At 44.9% G+C, this 14,338-nt stretch overlaps 1 protein-coding gene across 6 annotated transcripts in view; it reads left to right on the top strand.

Moving 5' to 3' along the window:
• Window positions 1-14,338, top strand: part of ahi1 (Abelson helper integration site 1) — a 344,784-nt gene that overhangs the window by 325,309 nt on the left and 5,137 nt on the right. For 5 of the 6 annotated variants that reach the window (XM_067984827.1, XM_067984826.1, XM_067984829.1 and 2 more), the window contains 3 exons: window positions 6,293-6,455; window positions 6,580-6,677; window positions 9,430-9,509. In XM_067984827.1, the coding sequence (XP_067840928.1) occupies window positions 6,293-6,455; window positions 6,580-6,677; window positions 9,430-9,509 (341 nt within the window). Of the gene's footprint in view, window positions 1-6,292; window positions 6,456-6,579; window positions 6,678-9,429; window positions 9,510-14,338 lie in introns of those variants that run through there. The other variant, XM_067984831.1, reaches the window with a different exon arrangement.

A 14,338-nucleotide genomic window follows, 5' to 3' on the forward strand; every position in this document is an offset into this window, starting at 1 on the left:
TTGCAGCTCCTTTCCCTTCCGACAGGCAGCCAGCCTGTCAATCTGGCTGCTTGACACGTGAGAAACCCAGAAGCACAAATACTTACCTTCAATTGAGTTGTAATCGACACTTATTTGGCTTCCGAATTCCCCACACAAATATCTAGGGACAGGCTGGGTTCCCGGCTCCAAGTTAAAATCATGCCCAATGGTTTTGGTCTTCCCAATATTTAGTTGGAGGAAATTTTTGCTCATCCAGTACTGCATTATGAAGCAGTCCTACCAATTCTCCTGCATTTTGTTGGGAATTTCCCATGAGAGCTAACCGTTGCCTGCATTATCACCTGGGGCTCACAGTGCCCTATGTGTTTGAACTGTGCTGCTAATTCTAAGCATTTCTCTTATTTTCTCCTGCTGGAGAGTGAGATAACTCAAGAGAGTTGTGGAGATTGGGTGGTATCAACATAGTTTTAACAAAAGACTTTCACTCCTACTATGAATTCTGGGATAATCCCGCTCACAGTGTCGGTCAACATTCCAGTGAAAAAAAACAACAGAAAATACCAGTAAATCCAACAGCCAGTTGGCTGTGAAGGGAGAAAATGAGAGAAAGACAGAGAAAAAGGATAATAAAGAGGGAAAGAATATATTAATATCATTTAGTTGGCCCCTGCAGGTTATGTGAGAAATATAGCTTGACGCTTATTTGCTTTTTGGAGCAAGTGGACACCTCGGGGATGCAACTCTTGACTGAACATATCCTAGATGTGAGGTTTTCAGAAGCCTAGCTGAGAACTGCTGAAATTCACTTAACTGAGACAAGTGAACTGTAGGACAGACTGTCCAAAACGTTCCACCTAAAATGTTAACCCATTTGTTCTCTCCACAGATGCTGACTAACCTATTGTATGTTTCTATCATTTTCTGTTTTTATTTAGAGACTCAAACTTGTTAGCTGATTGGGAAACAGCCATTCTGATAAATAAATCTTTTATTTTGTGGCTTTTACAATAGTATGTTGCAAGTATTGGCCATCATAATACTAATCGTTTCAGGCATTGTATGACTTCAAGATAAAGATATTTTAATTGTTCTAACCTTTTTTGGTCTGTCAGTCCTACCATGCTGGAAATCTGAAGTTGCCTTTTTCCACTTTTGAAATTGTTTATTACAGTTGTCCAATAGAAATTGATCACCCCCAAACACCACTCCCTGCTTCTACCCTTTACGCTTTCCCTTTTATTTGCCCTCTTCTTTCTGCCCTCCCATCTCCTCTTAACATTGCTCCAACTTGAATGCTGCTGCTACTTGACGTTATTTCAGCCACTGCACTCTGTACGTGGAAAATCCTGGTTCTCACAGGAATTCACACCTACCACTTCCATTCGCAGTAGGAGCGGCGCTGAGGGGAGAGAGGCACGATGTGTTATTAGCAATTTTGACATGTGGGGCCCGATATTAGGAGGGAGGCGGGTTGGCAGTGGGGGGGTCAACTGGGCACGTGGGTAACACGCCCAGTGAATTCGGGGTGCTCCACACGCGATCGCAGCCTAATTGAAGTTACTTATGCGTGCTTCGGGGTTTCTCATTCCAGACCTGCGCAGCGGGCGCACTGCGCACCCGCATCACAGGCTGTCAGCAGGAGGAGCCCTATTTAAAGGGGCAGTCCTTCAATGCACCTCCTGCAGCAAAGAACCAATTTTGGAGTATGGAGCAGGTCAGAGGCAAGGCTGCTCCAAAGTTCTCTGACTCCTCACTCCAGGTGCTGCTCCATGGTGTGAGGAGGAGGAGGGAATTTTTTTTTTCCATCGGATGAGAGGAGGTGGCCTCCCTCCGCCACCAAGAAGACCAGCGGCAATGTGTGCAGAACCTGGGTCCAGTGCAGGAAGCGCTTTAATGATCTAACCAGGTCAGCCAAAGTGAGTATACTTACGCATTCTCCCACACTCCGTCTTCCACATCATCTCCACCACCACACAACTCCTTCTGCACTGCCACCACAACGCTCTCGCATCACTCCTCACATCCACTCAACCATCATCCTCACCTTGCCTGCACTACTCACCGCCCCAGTTTTCATTCGAACACTACCACGCAACCCAATCCTCATACAACCTCATGGCTATGTCTCACACGCACCCTCCCGTGCATCTCCTTCATGCTCACCCCCACCCACACCAATGCATGCAGCGGGTCACCATGCAACCATCACTCAATCACGCCTCTGTGTTTTGCCTTGATAGGAGAAGAGATGCCAGAATGCCCGGGAGAGGGCAAGGACCGGAGGGGGCCCGCCACACCCAGGTGGTCTTAACAGACACGGAGCAGCAGGCACTAGAAATAAGCCGGACAATGGAGTGCCTGTCCGTGGCGGATGCCGAGACTGGGAGTGCACAAGCGGCTGGTGACAGAAATCTAATACTCGGCACTCATGATAGCGAATGATCTTAGTATCACTTCGCATCTGCAGCACCTCAGCATCTGTCAACATGCTTAATATTGCTTTCTGTTCTCTTGCAGGGCCATCTGCGAGCGTCGTGACTGCGGAGGGCGATTCCTCAGAGGACCTGCCAGCCTCTGAGGGTGCATCGTCACATCTGAGGCAGCGATCCACCAGCGCAGATATACACACACCTCGGTGGGTCCCCGTCCTCACTTAGTTGGACTTGCACGTGGTGAGTCACCAGGCACATGTGAACACGAGCAGACCCTGATGGCAGGGGCAGCCGTGGAGAGTCCGCGTCGGTGGGAGCACTCTTCTCCGGGCTCTGCTCAGCTGGACTCAGATGCTGAACCCCGGGGGCCAGCCATGAAAAGGAGAGTCATCGAGGATCAGCAGCATATTGGTGAGGTACTGGAACAGTTGCCACACCCATTCTCCACAATCGCGCAGAGGATGGAGGAGTCCAGCTCCTGCATGAGGGGAATGGTGGCACAGGTACAGGAGGGTATCTCCGAGATACTGTCACAGGGACGTGAAGGCATCTTTGAGATAGTGTTGCGGGTAGGTGCGGGAATGTCTGCGAAGGAGGAAAGGCTAACCTCCATCGAGCTTCAAGCACGGCTCAACAACGAGTCAAGCTCTGACAATGGCCGTTCGGATTCAGGGTGAGCAACATTCTGCCACCTTAAACAGGCTGACAGATACCTTACAACTGGCCTTCAAAGGCTTCACACAAGTCCTCCAAACTGTCGTCCAGCAGGGCGGAAGGAGTGATGTGGGCCTGGGCCAGGAGAGAGATGATGGTGAAAGGGGACATGGAAGTGGGGATGCCACTCAAAGCACTCCCACGTCTCACCCGTTGCCCCCCTCTCAACCAGTACCCGCAATGCTGCCCCCTCTCCAGGTGGCCGAGTCTGCCCCTGCACAGGTGCAGGTGGAGCAGTATTTGGAGGGGCCCAGAGGGCGTCCGCGCAAAGCATCTCATCGGTCAGGGCATGGACAAGAGCAACCTGCCACTACCTCTGCTGAAGCCACAAGGGTAGCACCACATTGGGGTTCCTGTAAACGTAAGGCGAAGGTTTTGTGAGCACAAAGGGGATACACAAGGGTGTAAGACAAAATGTCATGTTTTTGATTTACTTTTGTTAGTTTTGCAAAAAAAATAAAAATTTGTTATCACCACTACTGCCACATCTTTGCAAATCTTATCCGGTTTGTGCAATAATGCCCTTTCCTGAGGATCACCATGAAGACCCACACCTGATGCCACCCATTGTGTCACTGCAGATTGGGTGTAGGTGTATTTGCAGGGCTCTTTTGTGCAGACGACTGAGAGACGCAGGTGATGTCCCCGGTGGCACCCTGGAAGGATCCGGAGGAGAAGTTGTTGAGGGCAGTGGTGACTTTGACAGCAACAGGTAAGAAGATGGTGCTCGGGCCAGCTGGGATGAAGGAGGCTGCAGATGTCCACGACTACATGTCGAGTGACTCTGAGCCTCCGTGTGCACTGCTCCTCAGAGAGGTCCAGGAAGCTGAGCCTCGGTCTGTGGACCCTGTGGCGAGGGTGGTGCCTACTGCGACGTATCTCTCTCTGTGGTTGCCCTCCCTCCTGCTGTGCAGGTAGATGTGTCACAGCACTGTGTTGTGGAGCTCCATGTGTCAGAGGTGGACGGCGTGGCCGGCAAGGCTGGTGATGATGATCGTCCTCCAAGGAAGTCATGACTGCAGCTATGGCAGCCCCCATCCAGTAGATGTACGTTTGAGGGGGTCCGCAAGGTAGGTAAATGTGTCTGCACACCGGGGTTGAGGTTGCAAGTTTGTGATTTTTTGTGTTAGGAGGAGGGTGGTGGAGGCCAAACTTTGTCCAAAATGACAGCGTGGCCTCCTGCAATGAGTGAGGGTCTCCACCCACCCCCCACCTGTCAAATGGACCTTTGCAGCTGCCACAGGCTGGTGGCTGCAACACGTCCATTTCAACTGGGAGTGTTTTCCCCAGTACGGGAAACACTCTCAGTTGACCTGAAAATCCCACCCCTCCTAAAATATCCTCCAAATCAGGTCTCCTAACGACCTGAACTATCAAATTAATTAATTTAAGTTGGGATTCCGCAGGCTTTAATTGCCGGTAGGAGTCCCGCATGCGGGGGCTGCGTGCACATCTAAGCGCGTCATTGGGGAACCCGGAAGTGGGCAGGTTGGAGCCAGGCTCCGGACCCGCCCTGGGAATCCCCAATTTTCGGAGTCCTCCTGCCACGAACGCACCTGCTCGGACATCGGAAAACCGAGCCCGTGGACTGGGGCCCAAATTGCTGTCAGCATGAAACACTGACTTTTGGCATGTATGTTTTTACTATAATTGACACCTCAATGAACCAAAACAAGAAACACAAAAGTAGTTTCATAGACTAGAAATTTGTGATGCTTTTAACCAAATGTACCAAAATAAACCTTCCTATTTTGCTCCTGTTTAGTTACCCGAAGTATTATGTGGTTAAAGGTAACTTGTATTGGGGAGGGGAATTCCACTCAACCATAGTTATTTACATACTGTATCTTTTGAAAGTTACAAAAACAGTGACAGTGCATTTGTCTTCAAATATCCTGTGCCACTGAGAGATGGTAGAGAGATTTACTTAGAATTGCTCATGTGGTAAGTTCACAATTTCAGCTTTGATGTTGAAGGAGGCATGGGGTGGAAGCTAGGCCGTCTTCCACGAAGGTGGGCCTCTCTCCTGCACAGCTCATAGCAGCCAGATCAAGAACAGCATTGGCACAGACACGAGAGAGACAAGTTCCCTGCCCTCTCAGCCTTGCTTGGGAGAACTTAAAAAGAAAATGACTAAACATTGTGGGTGGGGGAAGGGGTTGGGAAAATAACTTTATTTTGTAAAAATTAGGAAAATTGAAGAAGGAGAATTTTTTTATATATTATATATTGAAATCAGAAGTGCCTCCTATTTCCAGACTCTGGTATTGTGCTGATTTTCAAATTTCAGATTTTTATATTACTGACACTTTCAGTATGACAGTGTTTCCTCACATTGATCATTTAATATACAGCTGTCATGTAACTCGTCTTTGCAAGGTATTAATAGCAATAAAAAATTCCACTCAGACTTTCCAAAATGTATCAGTTTGTAATTGGGAATTAACCTTTTGAGTACTGAATGGTTTTGCAGCTTTCAGCATATACTCTTTTTACCATATAGCAGCTGCAAAAAAAAATTATACTTACAAATAGTAGAATTGGATAAATCTATAGAATCACAGAACTTAGTTCAGGACATTCTCTGAAAAAGCTGAATAAAGATGGTTTTAAAACATTTTTGCTGCTATAACCTTCAACGGGTTAACTGCTTATATTTTGATCAAAACTGTTTCATCAGTAACAGTGGAAAATGACGACATCTGCTCTAGCACATTACAAGTTTTTTTTTCTCTACGTTGTTTTTTAATTTGAAAGTATGGTTTATCATTCAAAATGTCTGTGGCATTATGTAAAAACATTCAGTAATAAAATGTAGGTTGGTTTTAGGCTTAGAGTTCTGGTGTAAAAATTCTCAGAACATGTGCAGGTGAAGCTATAATCATTGTTTAATAAGATCATTAATACAACAGCAGCTGTTGTAAACTAATCTTAGTAATGTAGAATGTTTTAACCATCTCTTGAATCCCACAGTCCTTTATCTCACAGCTCCTGCTATGTTCCCACCACCTCTGATCCCGTCAACAAAACCCTTAGACAGCCTCAAGTCTTACCATACTGCAGCTTTGGTTTCAGCTGCCCTGCTGCAGGAGGAAGTTAGTGTTAGGGGTTTCTCTCTGTGGCATAGTTGTGATAAAACTGTGGCGGTCTTATCTCTCCCTTAGGTCGTAGCTCTTTATGACTACACAGCGCATCGATCAGATGAACTAACCATCCAGCGTTATGACATTATCCAAGTGCTGTACAAAGATAATGAGAACTGGTGGTTTGGTCGCCTAGCCAATGGAAAGCAGGGCTATTTTCCAGCAAATTATGTGGCTAATGAAAGTAAGTTAACTTTCACCCTTCCTCCTTTATTAGTATGTCTGTAACAGATAACATAAGATTTTTTTCCTACTCACTTTTAAAAAGAGGAACTTCATTATCATGTAAATATGTGCCATTTTAATAGGAATACATGAAGAAGCACAGCCGCATCAAAAGGACAACAATCCTGCTTTGGCATATGAAGATGGAGAGGTAGAAGAAAAATCCCCAACTCCAACCAAGGTAGAAACAGTTGCTCAAGTAGAGCGATTTAGAAAGAGGTATTCTTACGGGAATAATTGGACACACAGATTCCTCATTCATTTCTGGAAAGATTAATCAGCATTGGAAGAATACTTTTAAGAGACCATCCTTAAAGGATGCCACTGCTTGAAAACACCTTTCCACTGCTTGAAAGCATTATCCATTCTTTATAGTCTTAAAATATTCTACACTGTCTAGAATTCTTTGTGCTGGGATTAGTGCTGGAACACTTTGTTTTGAACAGCTTAAAGAATGGGGAGGCCAAAATTGTTAAAATTTATGACATGTCCCTGATGATTGCAGGATTTCCTAGTCAGTCATTAAGAGATCGAACTTTCACCTGCTCGTTACCATGCCAGTGATGTCAGAGGGCAGCGCCAGAGCAGAGACTTCCTAGGCTAGGAGGTCCTGCTCCCCTGGCTCAGTCGGGACCTGACATATTATTAGAAACTGGTGTACCAGCTTTCAGACAGGCACACTGGGAGGGAGAAGATCCAGGCGAGTGGTACATCCAGTCCCTGCCAAAGAAAGGTAATTTTTTAAATAATTAACGGGTTAGTCCTCTTGTAGGGCCAATGGATGGAAGTAAGGGAGGGCCTGGGTGACTTGCCCCTTCCCCCAATCCAGTGTCAGGCATCAGATTTTCCAGCTAAATGGACAGGCGAGTGCCCGATGTGCACCTGTTGTGGCGGAAACGTCCATGGACCCAATGTTAGTGAGCTGCTCTCCACTGATCCCACAAGCTTCAGTGGAGTAAACACTGGAGGGCACTGGTGGGCGTGACCTCAGCGTAACTGCCGGGATTGTGACCCAAGGAATTTCAGGACAAATTACATTTAATAGTGATTTTAGGCTGAATGGATAGGGACTCCACCACACGGACGCAGTCGGGTAAGGCACAGCAAAGATGCTGAGACTGAGTGAGTTGGCTTCATCCAGCATTAGCCTCACTTCACTTCTCCTGCTTTTCTGCAGTCTCTTTAGTCCATTAGGTGGTATAGACCAATCAGATTGCATAAAACAGCAATGGGGGATTTGATCTTTTTAGTAACATAGATGGATAGATAAAAAATATCATGCATTTTACAAGACTGATTCCCAATCGGGCACTTAAGGCAAGGAGCAGAGCACCCAGGGAAAGCGCAGGCCTACAGCTCCTGGTTTCCCACCCATTAATTTAAATGGAAAATCAAGATCTGCGGGTCCACGATTTCCTGACTAGCCCTTCTTGCAAGCACTGCTCCTCATCACGACTGCTCTTATATTTATATGTTTTTTATTTTCAGTGGTGTTGACATGTTAATCATGATCTTCCACATAAGTGTAAGAATGTCTGAAACACTCCGTCACCACTAGAATAGTCTGGGTATTCTAGGATTGAAAGATTCATTTAATGTTAGTGCTGTCTTAAAATTCTGGACACCACTGAGCCTTGATGCTTTCGGGGTAATCGAACAACAATTTCCAATGTTTTCACTGTGGGCGAGGTACAATGAATTAGGAAACATGCATTTCTAAGTTTATTGTGGCTTTTTATGACTTTTCAATCTTCAAATAATATGCTGTTCATGCATTTCACAATCTCAGGATGCCCCATAACACTTTATAATGAAGTACTTTTGAAGTGTAGTCACTGTGGTAACGTAGGAAACGTGGCAGCCAGTTTTGCAAACAACAAGTTCCCACAAACAGCAAAGAGATAATGACCAGATAATCTGTTTTAGTGATGTTGGTTGAGGGAAAAATATTGGCCAGGACGCCGTGGAGAACTCCCCTGTTCCTCTTTGAATAGTGCCATGGGATCTTTTACAACACCTGAGAGGGCAAACAATGCCTCGGTTTAACATCTCATCAGAAAGACGGACCTCCGACAGTGCAACCCTCCCTCAGTACTGCACTGAAGTGTCAGTCTAGACAGGATAGATTCAGTAGGAAGGGAACTAGGTTGTAATACAGAAGCAATTAATATAAATGAGATATCAATCAGATGAAATTTTACTGTCAATGACTTCACTTCTGAGTCCACACTGTCCATTATATTCTCAGGTTCTCCTCAAATGCTTTCAAATTAACATTCAGGTGTAGGGAGGATCTCGATGTGTTCCAGTTTGACTGTAGCAGGAATCACGGGAGCTGGGTACACACTATAAGCAAGTACTTCTTGTACTTGAAAATGTCTTTTGGGGGTCAGTTTTGGAAATGTTTTTAACATAAAAAACAGACCCATGAAAAATGTACACCTAGATTTTAGGTTAATTTTTCAAAGCAAAATATTCTGCATTATTTACAATAATAAATTATAGTACAGAAATATACATCCCCACAGACCATTTCTTCTATTTTTCAATAAAACAACACCATTTTTGATTTTGGTACAGAAATACTAATCCGGTCATTGAAGAGTTAATGAGAACAATACACAAACCTTAGAATATGGCCCCAGGTGTATTTACCAGCTCTCCATACTATTTTGGTTTTACCTCAATATGTAAAGTGGTATCTCCTGTATCATGGGAAAGGTAGGAAGCCTGTTTTTTTTCCCCCTTTAGTCTACAGATTGTAACCACACATGGGTAGATACATCAGGGCAGACAGGTTTAACATTTTCAAACAAGCTGTATATATTCCAAGTACAGGAAGCCTGTGGCTTTGCATATGTGTCGAGACAAAGCAGTATGAGTCCCCCTCCCCTCCATTTCTTACATTTTATGCTCCTTTTGTTCTCCTACAGATGTCAGCAGTCATCAGCAAGTCAGGGGAGCTAAAATTGATCTCTGAGCATGACACAGATACCGAGTCACCTGTGAAACCGTAAGTAACACCATTTCAAATCAACTCACATCAAATCTTAAGAGCTTTCAGTTTTACTAAGAAATATAGATAGTGTTTCCTTGAATTATTTCTAAATTAGGAGAAAGTTGTTCATAGCATCTCAACCATCTGGATGGTATTATGGTGAGGGCCTGATAGCAGACAGGCTCAAGCATTCTTCTGCATCCAGGCAAGGATTTGTAAAATGAAAAACAAATCTTTAAAGTAGAACAGAAAGTGCTGGCAACACTCAGCAGCTCAGTCACTCAATCTGGAGAGAACAGGCAAGTTAATGTTGCAGGTCTAACCCTTCATCAGGACTTGAATTTTGCCAACTGGCATTGACAGCACTCCTGAAGATGCCTACAATCCAGAATATCCTAGTTCATGGCAGTGGGATGGCTTCAGTCTGCAAGGAAGGAACATAATATTACTGAAGAAGGTTGCTAAGCTATTAGGGCTGAATTCACATTCCCAGCAGGGAGTGGTGCTCAGAGAGAGCACGTATCGGGAAATCGGGGGTACAAAGCCCATTATTTTCCATCGATTAAAATTAATGGATGGAAAATCATGAGCTGTACACTTGTGATTGCCCAAGAAATGCTTCCTGCGAGCACCACTGCTGTGGCTTTCCCTACAGGCTGAAGAGAGTCGGGACCTGACGGGAGCATAAAGAGGCCTAAGCAGGTACATTTTCTTTCTTTCCTTTGTGGGGCCAATGGAGCAGGAGTGCTCCTCTGGGCCCCACAAGGAAAATTTAGGCCTCCCCTTCCCTCCCGCGAGATCCTCCTGGAATTCCCTTCCCAACACTTACCCAAGTGCTGGCAGGCGGCCATGGTCGGCAGCAACTTCCCGCCCATTCCAGTGGTGAAGTAGAACTGCACCATTTTGGTGAGGCCTGGGCCTAATTTCTGCAGCAGCGGGTGGATTTCCAACTCACCTCACCCCCCACCTGCCCAAAACCTGCCTGGAGTTAAAATCAGGGCTCACGTCTGTGATACAAGAAGTGTTTAGTTTTACCGTCCACAACACATCTCACAAATTTATTGTTGTCTCTCTTTTAGATCTTCCATGCCACTCTTTGATCATTTGTGGCACTAAGGGTCTTCACCCTTTACCTCCATTTCATAATTCATAAAAGAGCCAGTTTTTGCTAATCCCCCAAGAGCAGTCAGTTATCTCCTCCCCCTCTGCAGAGACGGTTCCTGGTTCAGCTGGGTACTTTGCCCGATGGCTTGGAGATTGTGGGGTTGCCTTGTAAGAGACTCTCAAGTTCTGGAAAAGAACTTGGAGCATGAGGGGGAGGATCCAGTTGTCATGGTCCACGTTGGAACCAATGACATAGGTAGAACTAGGAATGAGGTTCTGCTGAGGGAGTTTGAGGTGCGAGGGTCTAAATTAATAAGCAGAACCTCAAAGGTAATAATTGCTGAATTACTACCTGAGCCACGTGCAAATTGGCGTAGGGTCAAACAGATCAGAGAGTTAAATGCGTGGCTCAAAGCGTGGTGTGGGAGACAGGGGTTTTGATTCAAGGGGCACTGGGAAAAGGAGTTGTTCCGTTGGGACGGACTCCACTTAAACCGGGCTGGGACCAGTGTCCTGGCGAATTTAATAACTAGGGCTGTAGTAAGGGCTTTATACTAAAAAGGTAGGGGGGAGGGTTCAGGTGATGGGAAATTTGTAAATCTAAAGAGAAAAATCAAAGCCATAGAGCAGTGTAGTGATTTGGGTGAAGATAAGCAGAGTGTGACAGTAAGGGTCAGAAAGTTTAATGGTAATAATGCATCAGTGAACAAGGTCAAATCAGGGAAAATAGTAAAAACTTAAAATTAAAGGCACTTTATCTGAATACACGAAGCATTCGTAACAAGATAGACAAATTAATGGCACAAATAGAGATAAATGGGTTTGATCCAGTAGCCATTACTGAGATGTGACCAAGGTTGGGAATTGCCCTGATTACAAAGAATGACGTAAAGATAGGATCTTGGCTTGGAAGATCAGCAAGTGGAATCAGTATGGGTGGAGATAAGAAATAACAAGGGGCAGAAAACACTGGTGGGAGTAGTTATACAGTTGGACAGGGTATTAATCAAGAAAGAAGAGGAGCTTGTAACAAAGGTAATGCAATAATCATGGGGGACTTTAACCTTCATATAGATGGGAAAAATCAAATTGACAAAAGTAGCTTGGAGGACGAATTCATGGAATCCATTCGAGACTGGTTCCACAACGTACTGTACTGGGAAACTATCAGGGAACAGGCTATTTTAGATCTTGTCTTGTTATGAGACAGGGTTAATTAGTAATCTCATAGTAAGGGATCCTCTAGGGAAGAGAGATCATAATATAATAGAATTTCACATTGAGTTCGAGAATGACGTACTTAAGTCCGAAATTAGAGTCTTAAATTTAAACAAAGCCAATTACATAGGTATGAGGGGCGAGTTGGCTAAGGTAGATTGGGAAAATAGATTAAAAGATATGACGGTAGATAAGCACTGTCGAACATTTAAAGAAGTTTAACCACAGTGGTGGGGAAACTTTTAGAAATGATAATCCGGGACAGAATTAACAGTCACTTGTACGAGCGTGGATTGATTAAGGAAAGCCAGCACGGATTTGTTAAAAGTAAATCGTGTTTAACTAACCAAGAGTTTTTTGATGAGGTAACAGAGAGGGTAGATGAGGGCAGAGCAGTTGATGTGGTATATATGGACTTTCAAAAGGCGTTTGACAAAGCGCGGCATGGTAGGCTTATCAAGATTGCGGGCCATGGAATAAAGGGGGCAATGGCAACATGGATACAGAATTGGCTAAGTGACAGGAAACAGAGAGTAGTGGTGAACGGTTGTTTTTCGGACTGGAGGGAGGTGTACAGTGGTGTTCCCCAGGGGTCGTGCTGGGACCACTGCTTTTCTTGATATATATTAATGACTTGGACTTGGGTATGCAAGCCTCAATTTCCAAATTTGCAGATGACACAAAACTTGGAAGGGTAGTAAACAGTGAGGAGGATAGTGGTAGACTTCAAGAGGATATAGACAAGCTGGTGGCATGGGCGGACATGTGGCAGATGAAATTTAATGCAGAAAAATACGAAGTGATACATTTCGGTAGGAAGAATGAGGAGAGGCAATATAAACTAGACACAACTCTAAAAGGTACACTGGAACAGAGGGACCTTCAAATCGTTGAAGGTGGCAGGATAGGTTGAAAAAGCGGTTAAAAAGCATATGGGATCCTGGGCTTTATAAATAGAGGCATGGAGTACAAAAGTATGGAAGTCATGATGAACCTTTATAAAACACTAATTCGGCCAGAACTGGAGTATTGTGTCCAGTTCTGGGCACCGCACTTTAGGAAACGTGAAGGCCTTAGAGAGGGTGCAGAAGAGATTTAATGGAATGATTCCAGGGATGAGGGACTTTAGTTACGTGGATAGACTGGAGAAGCTGGGGTTGTTCTCCTTGGAACAGAGAAGGTTGTGAGGAGATTTAATAAAGGTGTTCAAAATCATGAAGGGTCTAGACAGAGTAGATAGAGAGAAACTGTTCCCATTGGTGGAAGGGTCAAGAACCAGAGGACATGGATTGTTTCCTAGGCTATTGAAGGAAGCCAGGGAGGAAATAGCGGATGCTCTGAGAATCATTTTCCAATACACGGGAGGTACCGGAGGACTGGAAGACTGCAAACATAGTACCATTGTTTAAAAAGGGTACGAGGGAAAAGCCGAAAAATTATAGGCCGGTCAGTCTTACCTCGGTAGTGGGCAAACTATTAGTTTATCCTATCTCTCAGTATTGATTCTGTCACTTGGAAAGGCATGGTTTAATCAGGGATAGTCAGCATGGATTTGTTCAGGGAAGGTCATGCCTTACAAATCTGATTGAATTCTTTGAGGAAGTGACAAGGAGGATTGATGAGGGTAGTGTAGTGGATGTTGTCTACATGGATTTTAGTAAGGCATTTGACAAGGTCCCACATGGCAGACTGGTCTAAAAAGGTAAAAGCCCATGGGATACAGGGAAATGTGGTGAATTGGATCCAAAATTGTCTCAGTAACAGGAAACAAAGGGTAAAAGTCGATGGATGTCTTTGCGAATGGAAATCCGTTTCCAGTTGTGGGCTACAGGGCTCAGTGTTGGGTCCCTTGCTGTTTGTGGTATATATTAATGACTTGGACTTGAATGTAGGGGGCATGGTTGGCAAATTTGCAGACGACACAAAAATTGGCCGTGTAGTTGAAGAGGATAGCTGTAGACTCCAAGAAGGTATCAATGGGTTGGTGGAGTGGGCGGAAAAGTGGCAAATGGAGTTCAACCCGGAGAAATGTGAGGTAATACACTTAGGGAGGGCAAACAATAAAAGGAATATGCAGAAAATGGGAATATATTGAGAGGGGTGGAGGAAGTGAGAGACCTTGGAGTCCATGTACACAGGTCCCTGAAGGTGGCAGTACAGGTAGATAAGATTGTGAAGAAGGCATATGGAATGCTCTCTGTTATTAGCCAAGGTATAGAATACAAAAGCAGGGATGTAATGATGGAACTGTATAAAACTGGTAAGTCCACAGCTGGAGTATCGTGCGCAGTTCTGGTCACCACATTACAGGAAGGATGTAATTGCTCTGGAGAGAGTGCTGTTTGTGGTATATATTAATGACTTGGACTTGAATGTAGGGGGCATGGTTGGCAAATTTGCAGACGACACAAAAATTGGCCGTGTAGTTGAAGAGGATAGCTGTAGACTCCAAGAAGGTATCAATGGGTTGGTGGAGTGGGCGGAAAAGTGGCAAATGGAGTTCAACCCGGAGAAATGTGAGG

Source organism: Heptranchias perlo, chromosome 5 (genome assembly GCF_035084215.1).
Source record: "Heptranchias perlo isolate sHepPer1 chromosome 5, sHepPer1.hap1, whole genome shotgun sequence".
Lineage (NCBI taxonomy): Eukaryota > Metazoa > Chordata > Chondrichthyes > Hexanchiformes > Hexanchidae > Heptranchias > Heptranchias perlo.